Raw genomic sequence first — 27,160 nt, 5'->3', positions numbered from 1 at the left:
TAATGCACATCCTGAAGATCCACTGAGCACATCCAATCATCTTTTTCTAAGAACAGAAGATGAACTGACTTGTTGAACTGGTTGAAATTGAAGATGGGTCTCCATTCCCCTGTCTTTTTGAGCATTGTAAAGAATCATGAGTAAATTCTGGATCCTTTCTGGTCTGGCGAGACTTCATGGATGACTCTTTTGTCGAGCAGTTTTTGAATTTCTACGACAGTCACCTCCCTGTGACTGGGTGGAACATCTTGGAGTCTTTTTTGTATTTTCAAGTTGGTTGTAAGGGGAATGACGTAACCTCTGGAAATGATCCCCTGCACCCATTTGTCCACAGTCATTTGTAGCCAGGCAGATTGGTGCAGGGATAATCGTCTTCTGACTGTCTCCAGATGAAGGTAACTGGACCTCCATTCAGGAGCGCTGGTAGGAGTTACCAGAAAAAGAATTTCTGGGACCTCTGGTTTTGCAGGCCACTTGTGCCTCTAGAATGGCATCTTCCATTGTTACCTCCCCTTCTGCCCCGGGAGAAGTTCTTGCCACGTGAGTCCTGGAAAGACCCTTGGGACGTTTTGAACCATCACCTCCCACTTCTCTGGTTCCTAGAGTAGGGCCATTGAGGAATGGAGAAGCGTACACCCATGACAGAAAGAGTCTTTCCATCTTTGTCACATCTGGAGAGTGTGTCTTTCACTTTGTGTCCAAACAGGGATAATCTGTCAAATGGAGCACTGATAAATGAAGATTTAAATGGCTCCACAAAGTTACACAAGTGCATCTAGGTGCTTCTCCCAATGGCTATGCCTAACACTGCTGCTCCTGTAGTCACTTAAGCTGTGTTAGCAATAAGCCTCATGGACCAATTGACAATTGATTCAAGGGTGGCGAGCTGAGAGGCAACTTTGTCTCAAACCCCTTCAGCTACTGCTCCTGCGAGAGTATCTGAAAGCTCTTTAATTAGGAAAGGTCTTTAATTAGATCTCTCTTCAACCTAGTGAAGTGTGCCACGTAATTCAAAGACCTGAGACTGAAGATCGATGAAGCGTAAACACGTTTCCCAAATCTATCCATAGTCCTAGTCTCCTTGTTAGGATGGTTAGTAGGACCCTCTTCTGCAAGTTCCTTTTTTATGGCAGCTGCTGTCACCATGGCATCAACTGGGATACCCTTGGCTCAGTGTAGTTCATTCTTGGCACAGAAAGAATTTTGTCAGGTCTCTTGGAGATTGGTTCAATGGAGACTGGAATCTTCCAGGCCCACTGAGCAGTAAGGTAATAAGCTCATCAGCGGGTGGAGAGATCCAAGAGGTAGAGGGCTGGGCTCATAAAGCCTCCAGGTAAACCAATTCCTCTGAAGAAGGCTGAAGGGAGGTCCAGCCACCCCTCTATTTCAGGATTTCTATGATGTCCCCCAAAGGTAACATCATCAGAGGGTGACTTTGGGGAACCTTCCATTTCATCAAAATCTGTGTTCTTCATGAAAGACACTTCAGGGAAATCTAAGTGCTTCCTCTTGCACTTTTTTTTTTTCACAAGTGTGTCCTCGGTGGGATGGTCCAGGAAAGTATCCTAACAGGAAACCACTGAAGTGGGTCATCCCTGAGGCTTTTATGGCTCCTGTCCCAAAGATGAGACTGGAGGATGCTCCTATTGAGGGGATAGGGATGATACTTGACTCAACAGAGGTGGCAAGGACTGTGTGCCCACTATGGACAAAGCCTTCTCTATGATTTGAAAGGCTGCCCCCCCCCCCATAGATGGATGGGAGCCCGGAACAGAAAAAGACTCATTCAGAACCGTGGTCCCACCCCACACCCAGAAAACCACCTCCAAAGCAGAAGCCTGGATCGAGCTTACGAATGCTGATGCACCGAGATGTATGGACGGTTCCAAAAGAATCAACACCGAACCCTGCCCCTTGGAACCAGCAATCAAGCCTTGACCCTGGGAGGTCTCGGGTTCAGACAAACTGGAAGAACTCAAGGTGATCCTTGGTTATAGAGAAGAAACTCTAGCCAATACCCAAGGCAGTCGGAGCCAGGTAGGTTAGTGCCAAGGGCTCCAAAGGCTCAGTAGGAGTTGGAGGAGGAATCTTTGTCAGTGTCGACGAAGGACCAGTCCCGGTGCCAAGCTGGCTTGTCACCGAAAGTGGATGCAATCCCCTCACTATCAGGAGCTGATTGACCAGTCTCATAATGTCCAATTCTGAAAGACTCTTAGTAGATAGAATCAATGAAACAGATGGAGACCTGGGAGGTCTTGGTTCCAAGAATGGACTGGGTGGCCTATCAGCAAAAACATCCACTGAGGATGAATATGTGGTCCTTGGTAAGGTTATAATAGTAGACTGCTTCATTACCAATAAAACCACTGATACCAAAGCTCCAGATGTCTGTTCTGAAGATGTCATTGAGCTGGGACTGTCCGAGGCTATTGGTGCAGAAGAAGCTGTCATCACATAAGGTTGTTTGGTCAGTTCTGAAGGCGGTTCTGAGGAGCTTCTTGGTACTAAATAAGGTAGCTTTTTAGGTTTGGAAGAGGATAAAGAAAAGGATGATGAACTGGCTTCAGTTCTTGGTGCAGAAATGGCCTCTTCAAACTCTCCTTTCAGGTGTACTTTTAAGATTAATTTGTTTCTCCTCTCAGTTAAAATTCTAGCAGAGAAACCATGACAGATTGCACAGTCCTCCTGGAGGTAGACCGCACCAAGGCATTTTTCTTTCACACTTCTGGCACCTCTTGAAGCCATAGGTGCCCTTAGAAGTCTTGTCAGCCATGCTTGGAAGAAAAAGGGGCCTGGCACAGGAGAGAGCGCACACACAAAAGGAGAGGTTGAACTCAAAACAAAGGTGTCCTCTTTTTTTTTTTTTTTTTTTTTTTTTTTTAAACAGAAAGAGAAAGAACAGTGAAGAAAAATTACCAGCAATGGTAATTAAAAGAATACCGTAACAGTAACTAAAGGGAAAGAAAGAAGTACCAACAACGGTACGAAAAAAGGCTACCATATTTATTTATTATTTATTTAACATTTGTTTACCAGGATCATCTGACTAGACAGCTAGCGTCCATTTTCAGCAGAGGCATGTAGAGAAAAGCTCCATACAGTTACAAAGAGTAATTAATGGTAACAGTTTTGGTTACAAAGTGAACAATTATAACAACAGTTAGGAAACATGTTATAGAAAAGTTTAAATAGTTAAAAGTACAAAGTAGGAGTACAAATATGTGAGGATAGCCCTTTCATGGAATGAGCATAAGTACATTATATGTGCAAGACATTTACCTAATAAAAGCAATATGTACAATATACACAATGAGTATAGGTAGAACACAGTACTGCAAGGCATTTACCTAGTAAAAACAATATGTACAATATATACAATGAGCATTGGTAGAGTACAGTATTAGTGAACACCAGAAGCATAAGGGAATAAAATCCTACAGTAGGGTGAGCCTTCAGAGGGTGCACTGTAGTTACATAAATGGTTGGTGTAAAGGTATGATTTAAGGATGTTTTTGAAAGTGGAAGTACAGTTTTGTACTCTGAGGTCAGGAGGCAGGGTGTTCCATGTTTTAGCAACTTCGTGAGGGAAAAGAGATTCCCCAGAGCTGTTTCACATGGAATATTTTCAATCAGAGCTTTATTACTGGATCGTAATTGTCTATTTGAATTGTAGAAGTTTTGCGTGAATGGTTGTGTCTTCTTTGAAGGTTGGGCGTCGGGCTGGCACCTCGGCACCGTAAAAATCCACTGCCAATCATTAGCAGACCAGAGTTCTGCTGTGGTGACCCCTAACCAGGAAAATCCGAAAGACATTAGTTAGTTTTAGAAGGCCAGTCAGGGCAGTTTTTTTTTCAGGCTAGTATAGTAATTGGTGTGCTAGTCTGAGTTGGTGGGATCATAATAAATTATGAAATTCCAGCCAGTGTAATGAATGTAAGGATTGGCAGTGGTGGCAGCATGATTTGGCATTGGTTGCAAACCTGGCGATTTTATTGGAGCAAGTGGAAAGTTTGTTCAGGTCAGTTTTATTTAGGTTTGTTAGCACTGGGGATGCATAAAGTAGTATTGATAAGAGATGGGTTCTGGCTATAGCAATTTTAGACTTGGAAGTAAGGTGCCTTTTACAGCGTTAGAGGCTCCCTAGCTTTTTGTGGACTTTGGAGATAGTTATGGAGAAATGTTTGTTGTATCTTAGTTGCTGGTCAATTGTAAATCCTAGTAATGTGGCCTCTGAGACTGGGGTGATGAGGGTCTTGCTGGCTGAGAATATGGAGAAGGTGAGGTCATTGGTCTTTGTTGGGTGGAACAATATAAGTTGCGTTTTCTTAGGGTTTAATATTATTGTGATTTATTTAGCCAGTTTTCTGTCTCTGTGAAGGATTCTTGGGCTTTTTATTGGAGAAGTTGGATATCGGATGCAGAGCAGATCAGTGCTGTGTCATCAGTGTATTGGACTATGTCAGCTTTTGTGGTTGCTAAGTGAAGTTGGTTCGTACAGATGTTAAAAAGAAGGGAGCTGAGAACTGAACCTTGTGATATACCTTGTGTGACAGGGAGTGGGGAGGATAGGAAGTTAAGCCATCTGGAAGACTGTAGGCGGTTGTCTGGGTAACCTTTGAGCCAGAGCAGGGTGGGGTTGTCGATGCTGAGTTCAGAGAGGCAGGTTAAGAGTTTATTGTGAGAAACTGTATCAAATGCTTTGGATAAGTCTAGGAAGGTAGTGGAGACTAGTTTGCCTTGGTTCCTAAATGAGTTTATAGTGTTGGTAAAGTTAATCAGGGCTGTGGTGGTGCTATGGGATGGGAGAAATCTATGTTGAGTTTTGGAAAGTAGGTTATTGGAGAGAAGGTAAGTGACGAGTTGGTGATGGATGCACTTTTCTAGAATCTTTGATAGGGGTGACAGGATCGCCATGGGTCGGTAGTTAAGAGAGGTTGGTAGAGGGGCTACCCTTGTGAAGGGGGATGATGAATGAGGTTTTCCACAAGGATGGGGCAATGTGTTCAGTAATGGATTATTTATTAGTAATGAAAAGGGGTAAGCTATAGCCCTGGATGCAAGTTGAAAGTTTTTGGAGTGAAGAGTGTTGGTGGCGAGGATGGTTAGTTTGAGTATTTTTGGATAGTTGATGTTGGCGCTGGCATGAGTGAGTAGGGGTGTGTGTTTTTTGAGCCTTAGGAGATTGTGAGAGTTTGGTGGAACTTGTATTATTTATGAGTTTAAATATAGAGGAAGTAAAGTAGCTGTTGAAGCTGGAGGCTATGTCTGCGTTTGTACCTTCTATATTGGGTGGGGGTGTAGTGTTTTTTCCTGGCTGGAGGATGGTGTTCACTGGTGTCCAGAATTTTTGTGGGTTGGTACTGTGTTTCCTTTGTAGGGAAATGTAGTGATTTTGTTTGTCAATCTTAAATAGTTTTTTTGCCTTATTTTGAAGTTCAAGGAAAGGCTTGCCTAGTTGTGGGTGTTTTGTATTGATGCCAGATTTTCCAAGCTTTGTCCCTGTCTTTCAGTAAGGCCCTTGTGGTTTTCTGTACCCAGGGTCAGGGTTACTACGTATCCTAATTGTTTTAATTGGGGCCGTGTGGTTAACGATGTTTAGAAATGTGGCGTTAAAGTATTCAACTGCCTTGTCTAGTAGGAGGATTTTGATGAGAGATCAGTTACAGGATTTTAAGACTTCCAAGAAGTGCTCTTTGGGGAAATTTTGTGGGAGCGGGTTTGTAGTAGGGAGGGGAGTTATTAGGTTTAAGTTTGTGTCTAAGGATAAAGGTGGGGTTGTGGTCACTGAGAAAGTCGGTCAATGTACCGCACTGATGGACAGTATTGGGCTGGTTTGTGATGATCCAGTCTAATATAGATTCTCTTTTAGTGGACTTATCAATGGGTGTGGGTATATGTATGAGTTGGGTAAAGTTATAAAGGTTAATATGGCTGGTGGGTGTTGGAGAGTGGATAGAGTTCCAGTCAATGTTGACATCACCTAGGACTATAGTTTCATGGGGAAAGGAGTGTGAAGCCCAGTGAAGTATTGATTCTAGGGTGGTCAGGTTGTCACCTGGGGGTATGTAAATCCCGAGTAAGTTTAGATGCTTGTGTTGGTTTAAGTGAAGTTTTGCAAATATAGTTTCTGCATTTTTGAAGTCTGGGGATTCATTTTATAGAAGCTGAAGTTTTAAGTTAGTTTTATGAAGCAGGACAATGCCACCACCTCTTTTGTGTATTCTGTCAACCCTTTGAATGTTGTATCTGGGTGGAGTTATGTAGTTATCCTTGATATGTGGTTTAAGCCACGTCTCTGTAATAAGCATTAGGTCAGGGTTATATACAGTAGAATGCAGTTCTATTATTTTGTTCATAATACTGTAAATATTCAAGATGAGTATTAGTAAGTCGGTGTGTTTATGTTTACATGGAAGGTGGGAATTGCATGTGTTAGTTGGAAGTGTGCTGGGCCGGGGTTGGGGTGAATATCTCCTCCTACTAGTAACTGGGCTGCTGTGGTGGTAATTGTTTTAAGATATAGTATTATTAGGGAGTGGAATCTGAGACTTGGTTGTTTTTTGGATGGAGAGACATAATAAATATGTAAGGTATGTAAGGTGAGTTGGATGAAGGATTGTCAATAAATGGATGAGGATGTGAATATACGTCTGGGGGGTAGGTAGTGGTAAGGGGTAGGGTGGGGGGTTTGAGATCATTGTAATGGATGAGTGTAAAATGATAAGCGGTACGGATAGAGGCTATGGAGAGACATATAAATAAATAAACTAGTAGTAAGGGAGTATTGCAATGTTGGGAGTGGGGGGGGGTATGACACATAATGGGAGTTGTTTTAGGTCCAGGAAGGGGGGTTTGTGTTCTTGAGGAGAGTGTGGGTTGAATGGGATGGGGAGTAGAGTATGTCAGAGGATTAGTAGGAGGTGCTTGAGATAAGAGTGGGTAGTGGAAGAGAGAGTGATTAGTTAATTATGCTGTGGTGTGGTCTAGAGTGTATTTTAGGGTGTGGATTTATTCTGTGTGTGATTAGACTGGACAGTGGGTGTGGTACACAGGGTCAGGTAATTTGGAGTAGGGATACATCTGCGAGTAGCAGGAGCGGGTGGGAAATGGGGGCATGGTAGGGGAGTGGAGTGAGCCTGAGTGCAGCAAAGGTGAACAGAGCGGGGCTGAAACCAATGACTGCAGAAGTGGCACCAAAAAACAATCAGTCTTGTAACTAAAGTCACCCCAATGAGTAAACTAATTCTGTAAATGGCTCACAGGTTAGGGTATTAAGCTACAGTATTACAATTTGAGAGGGAGAAGAGATAACAGCATGGCTTACACCATGACTGAGTGAACTCTGCACTGTAAATCCTTACTTTCTGTCAACACTTAAAGACTGACCTAGGAAAAAGGAGGGTAAACATCAGGCAGAATGAATATCATGGCTTACACTGTTTCACCGGTATCACCAGTGAGAATGTGGTACCTGGATGTCTGCTGCCACCTAGTGGTTTATTAACATTATTTCAAAAGGCACTGGGAGTAGAATTAGGATATTATGCTTAAGCATATGGGTTGTTTTACAATTGTGCACTCCTGTAACTACTTTACAACAATGAATAAGCCAATTAACAATTATTTCAGTACTTCAGCTAGTAGGGCAGTAAGTTATAAGAAAGCACCTATACTGTGCCCTAAACTGTTGAGCTCAGACTGGCTGATAACCTTTTGCTAGAGGTAAAGCCCGTACAGGAGAAGGTTACTTGTTGGGTGTTTCTGCAGGTGGGGGAGGCCACCGCACGCTTAGTGACTGGACTGAGCCTTAAACTGTTGAGCTTGGTCTGGCTGACAAACTTTTGCTGGAGGTAAAGCCTGTACAGGAGAAGGTCACTTGTTGGGTGTTTCTGTGGGTGGGGGAGGCCACCGCATGCTTAGTGACTGGTGCATGAGCACACTCACAAGGGGAATAGGTAGAATCCATGGACTGGGAATGCAGGAGGGATTTAAAATGGTAGAAAGGAACACAAAGGAAAGACACTCACACACAAGCTTAAAGCTAGACAGAGGAGTGGGAAGAGAAAGAGGTATGCATAAGTTTATAGAAAAAAAGAAAGAAATATGGAAAAACACTTACTGAAATACAGCCAAAGCTTGAGAGGTAGGTTGGACACGTCTGACAATGAAGCGGCAAACAAGATCTGAGTTAATTCATGGCTAGAGCCTAGCTCAAGAGTTTTGAAAGACACGAGCTGAAATAAATGGCTGAGTCAGTTCCGTGGCTTGGAACTGAGCCCACAGTCAAGGATTACGTGAAGATTCACATCATCTGATCAACTGTTTGTTATAAACTACTTAATTTTACAAATAGCCCAAAAATCTCACAATCAGCATATATTGTGTACAATGATTCACTACAACTAAACGTAATAAGAGAAAATTTCAAAATAGCCATGTATTCCTGCAAAATGTAAGCAGTACTAAAAGAAAAAAATACCTGCTGTGAAGTACTGAAATTTGTTGAATTGGATATGGAGTTGTTGCTTGAATAAATACCGGATGATGATGTAAAACTAGAACCTGCAATTAAAAACAAGACACATGAAATTATGTAAGCATATTCTGGTGTTTCCATAATAATATGACAAAAAGAGGGGAGAAAACAAGACAGAATACAAGCGACACATGGCTGTTATGAATTATCCTAAGTATGCATTTTATAGCCAAAGGATGAGGAATGATATTAAATATCTATTAAATATCACTTAACCTTCTTGGGATACCTTAAACTGCATCAGCAAACAATGAATTGGAAATTAATATCTTTAATGTCATAAAATTAGCATCAGACTGGAAATCGTGATCTACTCTCACAAAAACATAATTAATAAACTTTTACAGTGGTTATCAGCATAAGCAGTAAAACTGGAGGGATGATGTTCCTCAATCTGTAACTAAATAACTGAATCAATTTATTTACTTATTCTCCATTCTCCATCAAGCCTGATCTGCAAAGCTATGGAGAGGATCATAATGGAACTCATAAATAAAGACATAGGGGACTTGCAGACTTTGGATCCGACCCAGTTTGGCTTTGTCAAAGGCAGATCATGCCTTTTAAACTTGGTTGACTTTTTCGAAACAGTCACCAAGGCCATTGATGAGGGAAAGGCAGTCCACACAGCCTACCTTGACCTGGCAAAGGCTTTCGATACGATACCCCACTCAGGTATCATTGAAAAACTTATCAGCTTAAATGTAAACCCATACGTCACAAGATGGGTTGCAAACTGGCTAAGTGACAGAACCCACAGGGTCAGAGTTGCTGGTGCCATGTCAGACTCAAAGCCTGTCACAAGTGGTGTCCCACAGGGCTCAGTCCTGGGCCCACTCCTGTTTGGCATCTACTTTTCAGAAGTACAAGCAAACACAGGAGGATAACGGCTGACAAAATTTGCAGATGACTGCAAACTGGGCACCATAGTTGAGAACACATCTGACACAGATATCCTTCAGAAGGGTCTTATAGAAACAGATAACTGGTGCCAGAGCCATGGCCTAAAGTTAAACGCCAAAAAATGCATAGTCATATCCTTCGGAAAAAACAAGGTTACCCCTAGCTACCATATAGGTGGCAACCCACTAAGCACAGAAGAGGTTATCAGGGATCTGGGGACCCAGGTTGACAGTAACCTTTCATTTGACACTCACATTGCCAAAGTAGTTAGGAAGACCTTCTACATTGCCCACCTGATCATGAAGGGATTCACATCTAGATCAAGGGAGGTCATCGTCCCCCTGTACTCATCACTCATCAGACCAATGATTGAGTACAATGCCCCATTCAGAATGTATCTGACACGACACCTGCAGCAACTGGAAAGGCCCCAAAAGTTCCTCACCAAAAGGATAAAGGGTCTCAAAAATATGTCCTATGCTGCCCGACTGAAGGAACTCCAGCTCTATTCAGTCGCTTACCGTCTGCTCAGAGGTGACCTGTGCCTGACATACAAGGCCATGTCCAACCTAGAATTGATGAACATGCTTCACCTCAAAAAATCTAGATCCCTCAGAACTACAAGGGCAGGAGACTTAAACCTTGACACGGTTATTAATAGGACATGCTGGACGGACAGATTCATCACCCAGAGACTCCCTATGCTGTGGAACAAAATCCCGGTACATGTGAGGCAGAGCACCTCGCTGGCATTGTTCAAGAGAAATCTTGACCAATGGATGGGAGATTGCAGATATACCCCAGGGATTATCTCAGTGTCACTGCTTGACAGAGGCACAGCAAAATAATGGGCATAGTAAAGGGGTGGCGAAAGCCACAAAACTCTGGGCTAGGCTTATAAATGCCCTTGGGCAGATAGCCTAGTATGAACCTATGAACCTATTTGTTAAACTGGTTACTGAACTGGTCCAGGGATGATTTTTAGCCACTGTCCAGGCCAGAGCACATTAATACAAACTACTAGTTAAATGTATACTAAATTGTAATAAAATAGGATTTGGTACCTTAGGTTAAGAAAAAAAAATGAGTAGATTCCAGAAGGGATACTAATAACGCTTATACATTGTTGCAAGGTAAGCCAGAAGGAATACTTATATTATTCACATAAAGCTGCATAGTAAAGGAGTTAAGAGAGAAGAGAAACAGATTAAATGCTCAGTAACACAGATAATTGTAAGTCGAGCATGTAGCATAATAATAGCTGCTGCAGAATTTAGAAATGGCTGGGATTTGAAAGAGTGGAGTGGACAATAAGGAAATGAACAGGTAAATGTCAGTAAAACAATTGCAGTGAGTTGAGAGAGTAAGATGTTGTAAAAGGAATTTCTGAAAGCAGTCCCAGTGCAATATTATTATTAGCAGAGACTGACATTCAGACCAATGTGTTCAGCTTAGAGAATGCTCTTTCAAAGAAGGATAGGCAGTAGAGAGGACAGTGAAGAGAGATCGAACCCAAGTACTGAATTTGCTTGTGTCAAGATACATAGCAGAGAGAAGGTTCTTTCAGTTAAGAGGCACAGCCAGATCATGGTCAAATGTACCAGCCACCCCTCCTGCAGCCATTACAGTGTCCCATTATTTTGGTGTCTCTCCCCAAATTTCATAAACACTGTTCAAAATCTGTCACTGTACATACTATTTTCTTTTTTACTTTTACAATGATTACAGAGATTTGCATTAAAACCATTATTTCAAATTTTATAGCACAAATGCTGCTGGCCATTTGCTAAACACTGAAAACCCTTGCTATAGCTTCACAGGTTCACAGGAGATCGCTTAGCTAATGGGCCATTACAAGACTTGTCAGTATAACACAATTTCACCCAATATATGGCCCCTAGGGTCAAGAGGATGGCATGGATTTGTACCTGTACTGTTCATACCTCCATGTGTGATTCTGCCACAGCTATCCTCTTGAGGACAATAACCTCATGAGTCCCCAGCCTCCACTGGGGATCATCCACAAAGATTAATCCAAGCAAGTGATCCCTTCCTCCAGGATTGGCATGCATACCATCCCTGCCTGCATTTTCAATGACTTGTGCTGTTATTCAAACTTGTGTCACTGGAGCCATAGTAAGTGCTTTAAGCCTCTACTGCACTGGAGCAGGATAAACCATGGGTCATATTACTTCCATTTGCACCCTGGTATGAAAACCAACAGGTCTTACAGCAGTTGCGGCACCCAAGTAAACACTTTTACATGGGCACATTAACCTGCATATGTGGATCGTGACTATCTGTAAGTTATACTGCATCAAATCAGGCAGTATGTGGATGAGACTGATGACTGTTAGCAGGGAGAGATAAATTACAGACAAACTTTTATGGAAGCATTGAAAGTGCTTTTTGTAAGAAATGCTGTTTACTGGTGCTGAGAAGGTAACAGAGAAATGAAGGTAGTGTCCTTGCAGCCAAATAATAGGACAGATAAGATGCATGAGTTCTTCTAATTTAGGGAGCTTTACAAGATCAGTGGATTTAGAGAAGGTGTGGGAGGAACACTGTTAAGCAAAGTAAAAGAGGAGCAATTAAAAAAGTATGTCATTTTTTTAAATAATATTGGAATTTGAACTAGTTAAGCTGCACTATTAGCTTTGTTAAATATAGATTCATACTATTTTTGTTGGTACCAGGTTATATTCATGGTTGGACTTTGGCTGCTGTGGTAAAAAAACAACAACAACAAAAAAGATTCACATGATGCTGTTTTTATATGTATTTTTTTTTTTGCAATATTTAATTTTCCATTGCTCTGCACTCAAGACTGGGCCTTGACTTTATGGTTGTAATGTTGGCTAATCAGCATATATACATAACAATTGTACTGGTTTCTGAATATGTCTGCAGAATTGTTAGGTCCAAAACCAGGACTTTCAGAAATGTTTCTTTTTGTTTGCATTTACATATTCACTGGAACTTAATTAACTCCTTGTAGGCTTTGCACAAAGCCTACATGGATTTCATGTGTTTGCACAGTGAGCAGCAGCTCTCAATACATAATCATACAGTGCACCACATTCAAACATAAACAATGTGACTATAACGTTAGCAACAGTGCTGCTGGCCAGGAAGCCATATAAAATAACACGGACAGCAGCAGACATAAAAAGATGTTTACTTATGGGCAAAGTAGGTCTACGAAATTGTGCAGAATGCCACAATGACTATCAGGGTTAATAATATAGCAATGTATATGGTCCAAACACATTACAGGGCAGTGTATACAGTGGAGAGTATTATGTAATACCATTTCAGACATTCTGAACAAAAGTTGTATAAATGATCTGTAATGGTACGTGGACTGCCATGTAAAATTAACAGTTGGGGAAGTGTGTGTATTGAATAGGGAGACAAATGAATTGTAGGAATGAACACAAGGAAAGAGGACAAGTGAATCATCATAATGTACAGCAGATGAAGGCATGTAAATGGAAGACAGTTGAAGCAGGAACACTAATCACATATCGACATGGTACAGTACAGACTGCACAGCGCAGATGCATATTATGTGACTGTCAGACAAGGTGGCATAACAATGGAGAAGATGTCTTTGTGATATAAGCATCCTGACATGAACAATGGAGAGGACATCTATCAAGGATGTTATATACAATTGGGGTTTGGTGCATATTGTGAAGCTGTGCAAACTGATTTGCCTGAATGTGACTGTAATGTTAGCAGAGATCTCCAACAAGTGGGACAGAGTTACAGGTTCATGGACAACAGTAAACAGAAGCACACACAATCATGGACAATATCAGAATACCAGAATACTACTACCAGTAATCCCATGTCTCTGACATAACATATGTGATTCTGAGTGATCATAGATGGTTCTGCATGAACACACTTGTACAACTACTGTGACATATCAGCAATCTATGAAGGTAATCAAGTATGCCATCCTGACACTGTAACATCTGCTGGAAGTGTTAGGAGGGACACTGCTATGCCTGTATGTGACATTATGAACAATCCAGGCTAGTTGACTGGTGTGAATGGCATATATATGGCACAATCCACACTGTCATGAATGTAACCCATGCCATCAATGTTGTCAAACAGCTGCATATGTACTGTGTGCATCACCAGAACAGGTATCAACCATGCATCTGGTATAACACCTTGATGGGGGTTCTGCACCAACAGACAGTAATGTTTATGCAACAAAATGAATACCTAGGTATGGCCAATAAGATGTATGAGAGCTTACTGTGGCAAAGGTGGTACACTTCAGTTACACATCAATGGAAGATGTGTAAGGAGGTACATGAAGAAGGGCACGCTGTACTCAAATATTGGTGTGATGAGGTCTGTGAACTATGGAGTATTATGGCCTTTGGTGTGGATGTCCTGCACATACTCAGGAGTTGAGTTTCATACAAGGGAGTAGTCACCACTGTGCCACATGCTGGTGGACATTCCATATACCATCTACCCCAGGACACAGGTCACATACAACTTGGTCTGCTCATAGAAGTGTAATGTCTACATTATCTCTGGGTTGTGTGTTTGTTTTCATAACGTAACACATCCCCCCATGTTTTTGTTTCATCTCATGTATTGGCATGGCTATGGCAGCAATCTTTGGTGTGTAATGATACTCTCTGTATTATACTAATATCACAGTTGGGAGTCAATGACTGCCCACAATGTGCAGTCCTCCAAACAGTTGTCTGGACACAGGATGTGTATGTCATTCTTGACGTCTACGACTTAAATAATGGACAGGTAGGGACCTAGCACACAACCCTGATGTATGGACCTGATCACTGGACTGGAGATATAGGTCACTTCACATATTTCAACATACTTTGATGCCATGTATGTGATCCAGTGGTCTACCTACTTGGTGATATAGGTGTTTATGGCCACTTGCGACAGTGTTGAGTTAATATCGCAGTGTGGATTTGTGTCAAATGCTTGGCATGGTCAAGTTCCACAGGATGATAATTGTTGTCATCATGCATGCCCTTGATGACCTTCTTGAGGATATCTAACAGATGTAACAGACATGGATGTAGCATTAACAACTGACACATATCTTTTGCACACAGCAGGGATATTACCAGTGTCCATTTAGAAAAGGTTCATGATTACATGTTGGTCTACCTCACAGATTAGAACAGTCAAGATCCATCTATACATGCATGCATCAGGTGATGTTCCCTCCCACTCAGATGGATGCATGTTAATGCACACCCTTCTATGGGAACATACTCCACCTACAGGGTGTACTGACGTACAGGTAGTTGTATGCTCTGAGTCATGCTATAGGCAATCTATTATTTTATCACAGCCCACTGATTCTGTGTGATAGGCCTGGATGAAGGTAAGACAGTGCATACTGCCTATCTTAATCTGGTCTAGGGTTTTAACACAATCTTCCACTCAGGTATCATTGAGAAACACTCTCAGCTGGGGATTAACCCTTATATCACTAGACAGACTGCCAACTGGCTCACCAACAGAACACATAGTGTGAAAGTTGCTACCAGTACAGCTGTCACCAGCAGAAAACCACAAGGACCTGTGATGGACCCTCTACTGTTTGGAAACTATTTCTCAGCAGTCCAGACAAAAGTATACATCCTTTTGCTTACCATGTTTGTTGATAACTGCATACTGGGTTCAATCACTGAGTCCACCAATTATGATACCATATTACAGGAGGTGCTAACACAGACAAATGCTTGGTGCCAAAGCCACACAGTCTACAAATAAATACAAAAATGTGTCATTAATGTTGCCTTCTTCAAAGTGGAATTCCCCTCTAATTATGGTATTTACAACACCCCCCTACCCATGCTCAAACTCAGTGGTGCAAGACCTAGGAACACAGGTAGACAGCAATCTGAACTTCGATCACAAAGTTTCCACAGTGATATGGAAAGGCTCATAAGTCAGGCCATCATATCTAGATTTGAGGATGTTATAACAGCTCTGTACTTGACCCTCATCAGAACACTAATAGAGTACAATACTTGCTTTTGCTGGTACATCACCAGACACCTGCAGCAGCTGGAGAGACCACAGGGGTTTCTCACCAAGAAAATACAGAGGCTAAAAACCATGCCATGACATATGTGGATGGACTGAAAGCCTTGTCACAGTAATCTGTATTGCATAGGAAGGAGTGACTTGTGCCTGGCCTACAAGCAAGTCTCTGACCCTGCCCTGATGGAAATATTGCCCATCTGCAGATCAGCTACAGATGATGACATCAGCAGAGTCTGGTGGGAGAAAGATGGTAATAACAGCGTCCCACACTCTGGTGTAAAATGCTCTCTCTAATGCCAAGGAATTGCACAAAATACATCTCCCACCAGCTGAATGCAATGAGAACAGAACCCCTATCTATGCAAGTCCACCAACTTGAGCACTCTGTATTTAACACAAGCACCACACATGAAATGGATAGCTAGCCATGTCCAACTGTGAAAATATTGGTACTCCATGGGATTGGAGTGGTGACTGCAGGATACACAATTATGCACTTCTAATTAGACAGGGACACAAACATACCCAACCCCCCTACACACACACACACACACACACACACACACAAAACCATACACACACACACACACACACACACACACACACACACACACACACACACACACACACTCACACACTCACACACACACACACACACACACACACACACTCACACTCACACTCACTCACACACTCACACACCAGTTGACAGTAGTGAGAACAGAACCCCTACCTATCTAACTACACTAACTAGAGAACTCAGTACTTTTCACAAGCGCAATGGCACAAGTTTGACTTTCACAAGGCTGCAGGACAACTTATAGTGCATGACATCAGCAGTGAATGCTGGAGTGAAGATGTTGGAAGGCCGGCATGAAATGGATAGATAGTCATGTCCAACTGTCAAGATATTAAACTTCTTGCATGTTACCAGATTGATGAGTGTGCAATATATAGCATTTGGTGGTTGTGTTTCCAATGTGCAGGTATACTTTAAGAGACAGCTTTATAAACTATATGCAAACAGATGTCCACATTACTACATGTACTGGAAAATCTGAACGTATACTGTCATAGGACAATGTTTGTTATTTATTATTGCAGTGTAGTTGATATATTTGTGAACACATACTGAGAGACCAAGGTTGCAGTGCATGGGGGGAGGTAACATATGGTTGCATTGTAAATTTGTGTCATTTTCTTAGATAGTGCCTTCATTTTGTTTGTTTCCCCACATGTAGCTTCATGGCATGAAGGCTAAATGGACAGTAAACAAAAGTAATACCTGCTATTGTATACTTTGCATAGCATACCGCCAAGCAGCAGGGTTTGTACAATGGCTGGCAAAGTGTCTGTGCATGCGAGAGACACATTTTACAACTTTCCCTGTTCGTGCATAGTTAAGCAGTGCACAGATGCAAGCCTCACTGCTAACTTTCTAAGAGTTCAGTACTGAGTGTACAAAACACACCTGCTGCTTAGCTGACTCTGTGGCAGCAGGTATAAATGCACTGACACATTTCTTTTGGAGCCCAGATGATAAAGGGTTCTCATTCAGGTATATGTAATACTTTTAAATAAGTAGTGATAATGCAATGAGATTATACTTTACACTACATTTACCATGTGTTACTGAGTGTTGATGTAGTACAGCATGTTTAAGCAGCATTGCACAGAGGTAACCACACCACAGAAGCACCATTCACCACAGCTTGGCATTGGTACTTGATGCCAATCTCCATGCAAACATAGAGACTAAAATGTGGGTGGTCCATTGCTTTTTTCTTGTTACTTATTTGCGTTGTGTGTGATTCTGTTATTTGACCAGATTATAGCTGTTAAAACTGGGGAAATAGGAAAGTGTTGAAATGGAGTGGGGAGCACGCAGGGGAAAGAACAAAGGGAAAGCAATATAGGAATGTGCAGAAGGGAGGTAGGAAAGAACCATAGCAATCCACTTCTTCAACGGTGTAAAATGAAAATATGTATAGAATATTAGCTGAATTTGGACTGTTACCACCACAAAGAGGGTTAACAACAATGCAATCATGTTGTATAGCCAATTGAACCAAATCAAGTGTGCCAAGAAGACACATGTGCAAAATGGAGAGCTATGTATGGGATGGTATTTTTTTGGTGGGACAACTGCCCATTTTTTTCAGTAAGAGCGGAATGCTGGGTAAGGGACAGTGATACTTCTGGGTCAGGTAAGTTGGGTAGGTGAGGAAGCAAATGCAAACAAACAGGACAAACAAGACAAGACATAGGGATGGTGAGGGACACAAAAATTTGGGGAACACCATGATTGGGGTGACTGAGGGAACAATGCAAGCCAATGACCATCAAATATGGGGACAGTGAGACTCTAGTCTTCACCCGCAGGATTGTCATTACCTTCCCCATACTCCACTGGCTGCTGGAGTGCTTGAGTGCTTCCACCTAGGGACCATGAAGGAGAGCAGCTTCTCTTATCTGGTGTAGGTGAACATTAATGGTGCTGTGCATGACCCTATGCACCAACCCTGGCATCTCCTGGCAGGTGATGAAATCCCCACCTCCACCAGTTACTCCTGGAGGGAAGGTACCATAGCACCAACTGCTGATGTAGTGCTACCTGAGGGCACAGGTAGTGCAGGGGCAGCAGACGCAGTGCGACCAGGTTGGGTACCACATGTGTAGGGCATTGGTGCTGGAGCTAGTGGAGTGGGGGCAGGCTGAGCCACTGGTGTTGTCCTACTTCCCTGTGGTGTAAAGCATTTAGTGATTTGTTACAGATGGATGATATGGAGTCATTTTGATGACATGTAATAGAAAATAAAAAAAGAGATAAGGGTTGGGGTGAGAGAAAACAAAAAGATAAAATTAGTACCATCATATGTGACAAGCAATGCATTATGACAATAACACAACTATTTTATCTGACATTTTACATGAAAGTATACTTCCTAACAACTACAAACTATAATTACAGATTACTCAAATAAATACTTGCAATGTGCAGATACTACATATATGTTTGGTCCAATTATACAGGTTACAGTTAGCAGGGCATTTATGTCACTTGTGTAGAATTTAATTTTTGTAATATTATTAAAGAATTGCAGTATGCTATACGAGTTACTCATGGTATTTGAATCCAAAACCTTTGACTGCAGTCTTATACTTGACTTCTAAAGTTGTTTTTTTGCTACAGACTGATGCATGCTTACTCGCTTTTACAGTTATGATATGCATGCTTACAGTTAGCATAAGCTACTAATGTACAAAAATGAAAATATTTCTTTAAATTTTAAAGTTACAATAATATTTCTGTTGTACTTCCTTCCCTCAATCTCTCTCTAGATGCTCAGCATGGGCCTGCCTATTGGTATCTATTTCAGAATTCACTGTGAAAAGAAAAGAACAGAAGAGCATTATACATACCAGTCTTGCCTAGATTTAACTTTCTATGTATTATAAGTTCTCTTTATTAGCATACGTACACACTGTGGGATGTTGCTAGTTCAGAATTTGACACACGCAGTCTGTAATGCATTCTGTACCATTGTCCTTAAAATGTGTGAGGATATTAAATGGCAATAATATATTGTTGTCAAAAATAAAGGGGAGGTTGGATGTTACTGAACAGAAACTGTGAAATATGTGGTGCTTAGTTACAATTAAAACCTTGCTACAATCACTTCTATACTTGTAAGTTTAACCTGACTGACACATCCACTGAAGGTAAGGGAGCCGGAGTTGCAGTTGTGTTTTCTTTCTCCCTACCAGTAATCATTAACAGCTGCAATCCATTACCAACAAACACTGACAGAGTGCCTGTACTATGTTTACATCTGCTATATGGAGACAAGTATTTGGGATTCAGCAATTCTAATGAGTTCCCACCTCACTTGCATCTTCACCATGCTCACAGCCCTGAATCTACAATATTAAAATGGAACCGTGTAGCTACGGAACCTTAAGGTGAGGAGACTTGTTTATGTGGATAACACAGAAGAAGATATTATTTTGGGATTTATTTGCACAGAAGACTACTTAATCTTGATAAGGTATGACTGCATTTTTTCGCTTATATACTGGATATGCTCACGTCACTAAAAATCTTTTATATGTATGCATTAGCAAATGCCACTTTTATCTACATGCACTTCTTAAAAGTTTACTGATGGCATAGGCACGTTTGTCAGGGCATTTTACTTCCTCAGATGCACAGCCGTATTAACTGTTATAAGTGTTAATGTTACAACTGTTTTTCTTTTTACACTCTTCTATTGTTCATATATTCATACTAGGCTAACTGCCATTATACACAATTTTAAGCCTAGCCAATTAACCCCTGTGAGAATCAAACTCCACACCTTGTGTATGTAAGGCAAATTATCTTAACTATTATGCCAACCACTTTAGGGAGAAAAGCTCCATTTGTATCAAGATTATGTTATCTCAGATGGGACTCAAACTCATAATCCTTGGCTTAGGAGGCTAATGCCTTATCCATTACACCACATAAATGTCCTATACTGTCAATGATACAGGGTTGTTAGCCTTAGTGGATGGCCCACAGACACCTCTATGGGAGCGCTGGTCACAGGTAGACATGACTGGCAATTGCATAAAATTGAACGCTCTGTGGTAAATATGTACACGTTTTTGGGGCAGTTTATTTGACAGCACTTTTCGCAGTTCATTGCTTGTTAGCAAAATGTGCCATTTGCATGTTGTTTTGGGGGTGGGGGAACCAAGTTCCATTTCTGTGTTGACACAAACAAAATTGTTTGTACAGAGGTTTGCTTTGCTATTGTTACTCACTTTTGTTTTGGATCCAACCTTGCTTTGTGTGTGACTGTAATATGTTACAACCATGTAAATCCTTTTTTATATTGACTATCTTTATCTGCTTTTTGTTTCTCCAGTGGGTAATATTGAAAAAAACTACCTTTTATGTGTTATGTCTAGGCATGACTTTTATTTATGTGATACTCATGTGTATTATTCTTCTTTTGTGTTTTATGTTACCTAGGACTATGGCACTCAGACATCCCAATCCCTGCATACCCCCTTTCAGTTACCCTGAGAATGAAGTGATTGTCAAACCTTTAAGGCAACATGGTGCCTTTATGCTGACATGATTTCATTGGCCTGGAGGAGGGCAGTGGCCCATGAATGGATGGCTACCAGGAGGGGCTGCTACAGAGCCACCAATGACAACGAATGAAGAGTTCCTGTCCAGTGTCAGGGATCCAGAGATCTCAGTGGAAAGTGTACAGCAGCATGTAATTAATCTTGGTGCTGCTGTTTCAGGGAGGACAAGTATGTCCAGAAGGAGCTTCCAGGTAAGCTTACCTATCTCAACTGTTAAATACTTTTTATATAGTAAAATACTGACAACAATACTTAAGTTCTGTTTAACTTAAATTTGTTTGGCGGGGGACAGTTGTAGACTGACAGTTAACAACACATTCTGGTTGATTACTCATGGGCTTGGTGTGGACATGTTGTTTAAGTTCTTGTTAAAAGCTTCATTAATGGACATATACAGAACAAAAAAGTTTTAACCCCCTGTATTACTGTCAATTGTAATGATGGTGTCCTTAACATTTCCTTATCTTCTTCCAGGACCATCCTCTATAGGGACCTTAGAATTATCTGCACATGCTAAGCCAAACATTTTTATATCAGTACTAATGAACAGTTCAAAGAATTATTTGTTTAATCCCTGAACTTTTATCAGGAAGAATAAGCAATAACAAGGTTGATGGGTGCAGCATGCAAATGGCTATATGGTGTTTAGAAATTGGCACGAAGAAATAGTGGTTAAAGATGACTATATACATCAAAAGTCCTTTATAAAGTAGCAACCTGTTCAAAAGAACTTGAATGAAGATTTTATGAACTTGACAGGTAATGTAACTAAGCAACATTATGCACAATTATCAGTACTGTAGCTAGGGCATGGCAAAAGGGGCAACAGCCTCTGATGCAAAGTGTTAGGGGGGTGTGATCAGTATCTATTGTTCCTTTATTGCTCTTAAGTGCAACAGTGGGTTTTAAAAGCCAGTATTGCATTTGCAGACAAACCTGAGTACTCTAATGCTCTGTGTGTGGTCTAAACTGTAACAACCAGTTTGCTACAGTTTAAATTTATTTTTTTTTAAATTAAAGCATGATCACTGCAATGGACTGTACAGGGTATAAACTGTAGCAACTGTTTGGTGGATTTGCAGTAAGCAGTTTGCTACAGTGTAAATGAAAAAAAAAATTTTTTTTCTAACTAAAGCCTGAGCTTAGTGGTGCTCCATGCAGGGTATCAACTGCAGCAACTGTTTGCTATATTTGTAACAGTTTAAATGTAAACACAGAAAATCTTTTTTTCTTCACTAAAATCTGAACTCTGTATTGACCTGAACAGTGTACAAACTGTAGCAAGTGCTTGCTACATTTATAGCAGGCGGTTTGCTACAGTTTAAAAGAAAAAAGGTTATTTTCATTTTTTTTTACTAAAATGTAAGAAAAAATAGTTGCAGATATAGGAGTGTACAGAAACAGAAGAGGCATGTTGTGTTGTGTATGACCACTTGGTTGATGCGTCAGTAGATGGGATGATGTTTGTTTATTTATTTTTGCTCATCACTTGAATAACTAAGGGGGTGAGATGCTACTTGGTGGGATCGGCACGGGGAGCTGGTTGAGCCAGCTACACTTCTGACAGTTCCATATAATTTAAGATCCTGTTACAAAAATGAAGGAATGATAATACAGTGCTTGGAGCGGAATTATTCTCTGATACTGAGAAAAAGATAAACTTGTTAACAACTGCATTAGCACAAGACCCCATCATAATCGTACTTAAAGGGTGCTCTCTCTGGGGACAAACACTAGATAAACAATGGAAGATTACAGTCAGTCAATAATGAGAGAGAGTTTCATTCTTCATATTTTTATACATCTTCACTGCATTATCATTCAAGATGAAGGCCATGTATTAACATTTTTCCATTTAAGTACATTACACATCACATATCTTTTCCTTTTATGTAACCACCATCAGTCCAACATCACTTAAACTGCTGAATTCCTGCCTTCCCTTACACCTCACCCCTCCTGAACACTATTCTGCATGTATTGTTCTCAGAATTTCCATTTATTTCTGTGTAATTTGCTCCTTCTGTTTTCTAACAATCCTTCTTTCAGTTCTTTTATAACATTCAGTACTTCAAATACTGTTGGTTATGACTTTGATTTCCATTTTCTAGTAATTGCTTTTTTGGCATGCAACAGAATTAAACTTAAAAAGGCCTTAGTACATACAGGAATTCAGATCCTGTGTTCCAGCTCAAAAGAATCATTTTCTTAGTTACTGCTGTTTGGTCACTCAACATTTCTGACAGAGTACTCTGTATGGAATATTTAAAATCTGACAACGCATTACACTCACAAAACACACTTTCCCCAGTTACCTCTTTTTTCTCCATCACAACTTCAACATTTGCTGTGGACCTGAGAAAAATTCTTTGAATACTGCTTGGTGTATAAAAATATCTATGCAAACAATTTCAAACAAAATCATAAATGTTATGAACGTTGTGCATACTTGGGAGCTGTACATATCCCTCCTATTGTTCCCTTGTAAATTACTTTTCCAGTCTCTGTTCCCAATCTTTTCCAACCTTCTCTGATTGATTCTTACCACTAGCATGCAATATTTTATATGTTGTACTAATTATCCCTTTTTAATAAAACCTTCTGTTCTAGATTCAACAAAAAACTTTATCAGAGCAGGTATTTCACTAAAGATTACCCTATCATTCTCTCTTTGTTTATATTCAGATATCAATCCCTCGTAAGAAAGACAGTCTCGACCCTGTAGTCCAATCCTCTTCTTGGCCTAATCTCACTCTATTATCTTTCCCTCTCTTATTATTTGCTTCCAACACCTTGGTTCCTTTGCAGTTTTCTTCAGTAAACTCCTGCCTCCTCCTTCATATTTTCTGTACCCCTACTTGCAGTCAGACCTATTTCCAAAATCTCCTTCCTCCAGTCTTGTGTTGGCCTAGTTCTTAGAATACTTTCTGATACTTTATGAATATAATATTCTGTATGGTTATTATTCTCCTTAAGGATCTGATCCCAAAATTCCACTCTCTATTTCTTGAACTTCCACCCTGCCACTTCATCATCATCCCATTTTATTTTGAATTATAACCTTCTGCTTCTGTTATGTATATGAACCATGACTGTGTAGCTCTAAAATATCCTTTCAAATCAGATTATCCTAAATCACCGCAATCTACTGGAAGGATCAACTTACCCCATTTAACTCTTGCTCTCATACCCATCCAGATACATTCCTTCAATGGATTCCTACTGAATTGTCAGCACAAAACTGAAAACACAGGAGAACAAATCTGGAACATCATTCTGCTCCTTAAAAATTATTTTTGCAGTGGTGGGCAGGACCCCTGCACCCCCTATGTGAGTGGCAAGCACCCCAGACTCATAAACTTATATCTATCTAGGTTTACAATCAAAATGTTGAACTTAACAACAAATTCTAATCATTTTGTGGAATATCCTTGTCAAAGTTGGTAACATCACTTTAACTCATTACATCCAAGTGATGCCTCCAGATGCATCTGCAGTTAACTCTTACTGACACCTCTATGCATCAAATATTGCATCAAATATTGCTTATTCATATGTACATCAATAATTCCAAACCATGTTATATACAAGGTTTTAAAATAGTTCATCTTAAAGCTTGTACAATGGCAAACTCAACGGCATTAATATTTGACTTCTTTCTAGTGCAGTTAAAGAGAGATAAACTGTTGTTTGCAAGATATTAATTTATATGGATATAATTTTCACATTTTTTCTAAATATTTCAACAACCAATTAACACAGACAGAACTCCACAACCTCATATGAAAGCTCTCAGCTAGATGAATAAAATGCTGCTGACAGTATGTGTGTAACTTGAGTGGATGCTGAGATATTGCAAGTTGTTTACAAAATATTACAAACGTAATAGTTACTGTGTTTACTGTGACTTATAAAATTCAGTTTAAGACCTAGAAACTAAAGAATACTACCAGTATAAAAATAGCTTGTGCTGAAGGGTTTGCCATTTATACTTCTTTCATAACCCCTATGGTTCCAGAGGCATGAACATTTGTTTGAAATGTGAGGACATAAATTTATTCTGTCAAAAGGATTAGGCTCCACCCATTGGAAGTTACCATGCAAACTTTCTGATCTCCATTGGAGTGAATCAGTTAACAGAATGTTGGCAATCATCTCCTCAATGTCCGCATTCAAAATTATTCAAAATATGAGGACATGATGCCAAACCCTCAGGTTGTTTCTGTTAAGGTGCCGTGGAAATTGTGAGCATAAAGCACATGTTTTTACCCCTTGCATATTATATATTCCAACTCCGAGATCAGAATACAGTGAGGAAAGGGGCAAATTTCCCAATGCCCACTGTAGTGCGATCTTCAGTCAGAAGATTGATCTCATATTAGTGAATATACACTACCCTTCGCAAATGTGGTTTCAAACATTTCCAGATTGGCATTACAGAAAATGGGACAGTCGACCATCCCAGTTTTGTGCAAGTGCCGTTCCACATTTTGATAGTACACCTATATATATATATATATATATATATATATATATATATATATATACACACATATATATATATATATATATATATACGGTTCCCTATTAGAATCCTGAAACACTATAAGCCTGAAAGTCAAAATCCTGAAAACTAATGACTGAAAATGCAAAATCTCGAAAATGCAAAATCCTGAAAGTCAAAATCCTGAAAACACAAAATGGACATACTGACGTCATTGTGGCTTTGCTATTGTTAGCCCTGTGGTGTTAGGTCATGCGTTGGGTCCAGGTAAGTGTGCGGTTGGTTTTATGTTAGGGTTAGGGGCGGAATAAGTGAGTTAGGGTTAGGGCGCAGGTTAGGCATGTATGCAATAGTGACAAATATTGGGGTTAGGGGCGGTTTAAGTGAGTTAGGGTTAGGGCGTGGGTCAGGTGAGTGTGCGATAGTGACGGACCTTAGGGTTAGGGTTAGGGTCAGGGTCAGTTGGTAGATATTAGTGTCTTTATCGTGACATATTAGCATTATTTGTGTTTTCAGGATTTTGACTTTCAGGATTTTGCATTTTCGAGATTTTGCATTTTCAGTCATTAGTTTTCAGGATTTTGACTTTCAGGCTTATAGTGTTTCAGGATTCTAATAGGGAACCATATATACATATACACACACATATTTATACAAATTCCAAGATCGCTATACCTCATTGAAAAGGGAATATTATGAGAAATGGCATCTCAGACTTAGTATATGTACGTCCATTCTTTTGTCAATTCAGTCTCTAAATTTTGGGAATCGATCTAGTGGATTCTTACATTTCAAATGGTTATTTCCTTAAGCTCTTCATTAATTATTGTCTGTAACTTCACTTCTAGTTGATAAAAGTATGCCTGACCAGTATATAAAACTAAAAAGACTAAAAATATTTTCACAGCTTTTCTCTTACTATCCATATTCATATACAAGAGCTTCCAATTTCTCAGATTTTGTATTATATTTAGGTTAGTCTCTTCCCAGATATCCTCAGCTGCCATAACAGAAGGCTTTTTAATCCATACTCCTAAATATGCCATCTTAATTGTGTCCCCATAAATATGGGTATTGCTGAACCAGTTCAAATGTTAGCACATAATTTATGGCTTAAACCTTTGTTTTATCTTCATTACTTTTATAGCCTAAAAACACTAAAGCTGTCTCAAAATGTTCACAGCACTTTCTAGAGGTGTCCTTTTCTGGATTTATCCGAGTACAGAATAATATCACCTGCAAATAAAGCCAGCTTTTCTTGATTATCATACCAATTACATTGTTGCATTTCTGGGTCCCTTATTTTCTACTGCTCTAAATATAAAGCTAATAACAAAGAGGCGAAGAGGACACCTCTGCCTAGTTCTTCTGTTGAAGCACAATTTATCACAACGGAACCATCCCACTTTAATTCTTGCCTACAATCCTTCATATATATCTCCTAATTAACCTTATTAATATATCAGGGAATGCAAAAGCTTCCATTGCCCTGCTCATGAAATCCAAGGTTACTCTGTTAAATGCTTTTTCTGCATCACAACCCACTAACAACAACTGCACCTTCTTATATTATGCTTCCCCTTGGATCATCATTGTTCTGTTAATGTTGTCAAATGTTTGTCTCCCCACCACAAAACCACACTGATCCATATCGATCAATTTTAGCAACACCTTTGCCATTCTATTAGCTAGTAGAGGCATAAACATTTTTAATCATGGTTTAAAATTAAAAAGGGTCTATATGAAGCTCAATGGATCTTTACCAGTTTTGGGTAACAAAGCCATCACAGCTTCCTTCCAAAATGTTGGTGCCTCCCCTCCTTTTAAAATACTGTTAAATGAAATCTTCCAGATCTTTATCATTTTCTTCCCTCCTAACTTCCAAACTTCCACAGGAATATTATCTTTTCCTGTAGATTGATTATACATCACTGTTTTTATCTCATCTCCTCTGATCTTCACTGTTAGGTGTTGAGCCTAACCTGTCCCTAACCATGGCATAATTAAGTCTT

At 40.2% G+C, this 27,160-nt stretch overlaps 1 protein-coding gene across 1 annotated transcript in view; it reads right to left on the bottom strand.

Annotated features, from left to right (window-relative positions):
• The window catches only part of EYA4 (EYA transcriptional coactivator and phosphatase 4), a 3,122,134-nt gene that overhangs the window by 809,873 nt on the left and 2,285,101 nt on the right, over positions 1–27,160 (bottom strand). The window contains exon 10 of the mRNA XM_044077094.1: positions 8,480–8,562. Within this exon, the coding sequence (XP_043933029.1) occupies positions 8,480–8,562 (83 nt within the window). The remainder of the gene's footprint in view (positions 1–8,479; positions 8,563–27,160) is intronic.

Source organism: Protopterus annectens, chromosome 1.part1 (genome assembly GCF_019279795.1).
Source record: "Protopterus annectens isolate FY-2018-M chromosome 1.part1, PAN1.0, whole genome shotgun sequence".
NCBI lineage: Eukaryota > Metazoa > Chordata > Ceratodontiformes > Protopteridae > Protopterus > Protopterus annectens.
The sequence above is the reverse complement of the archived record's forward strand: the minus strand, read 5'-3'. Positions and strand labels throughout refer to the sequence as shown.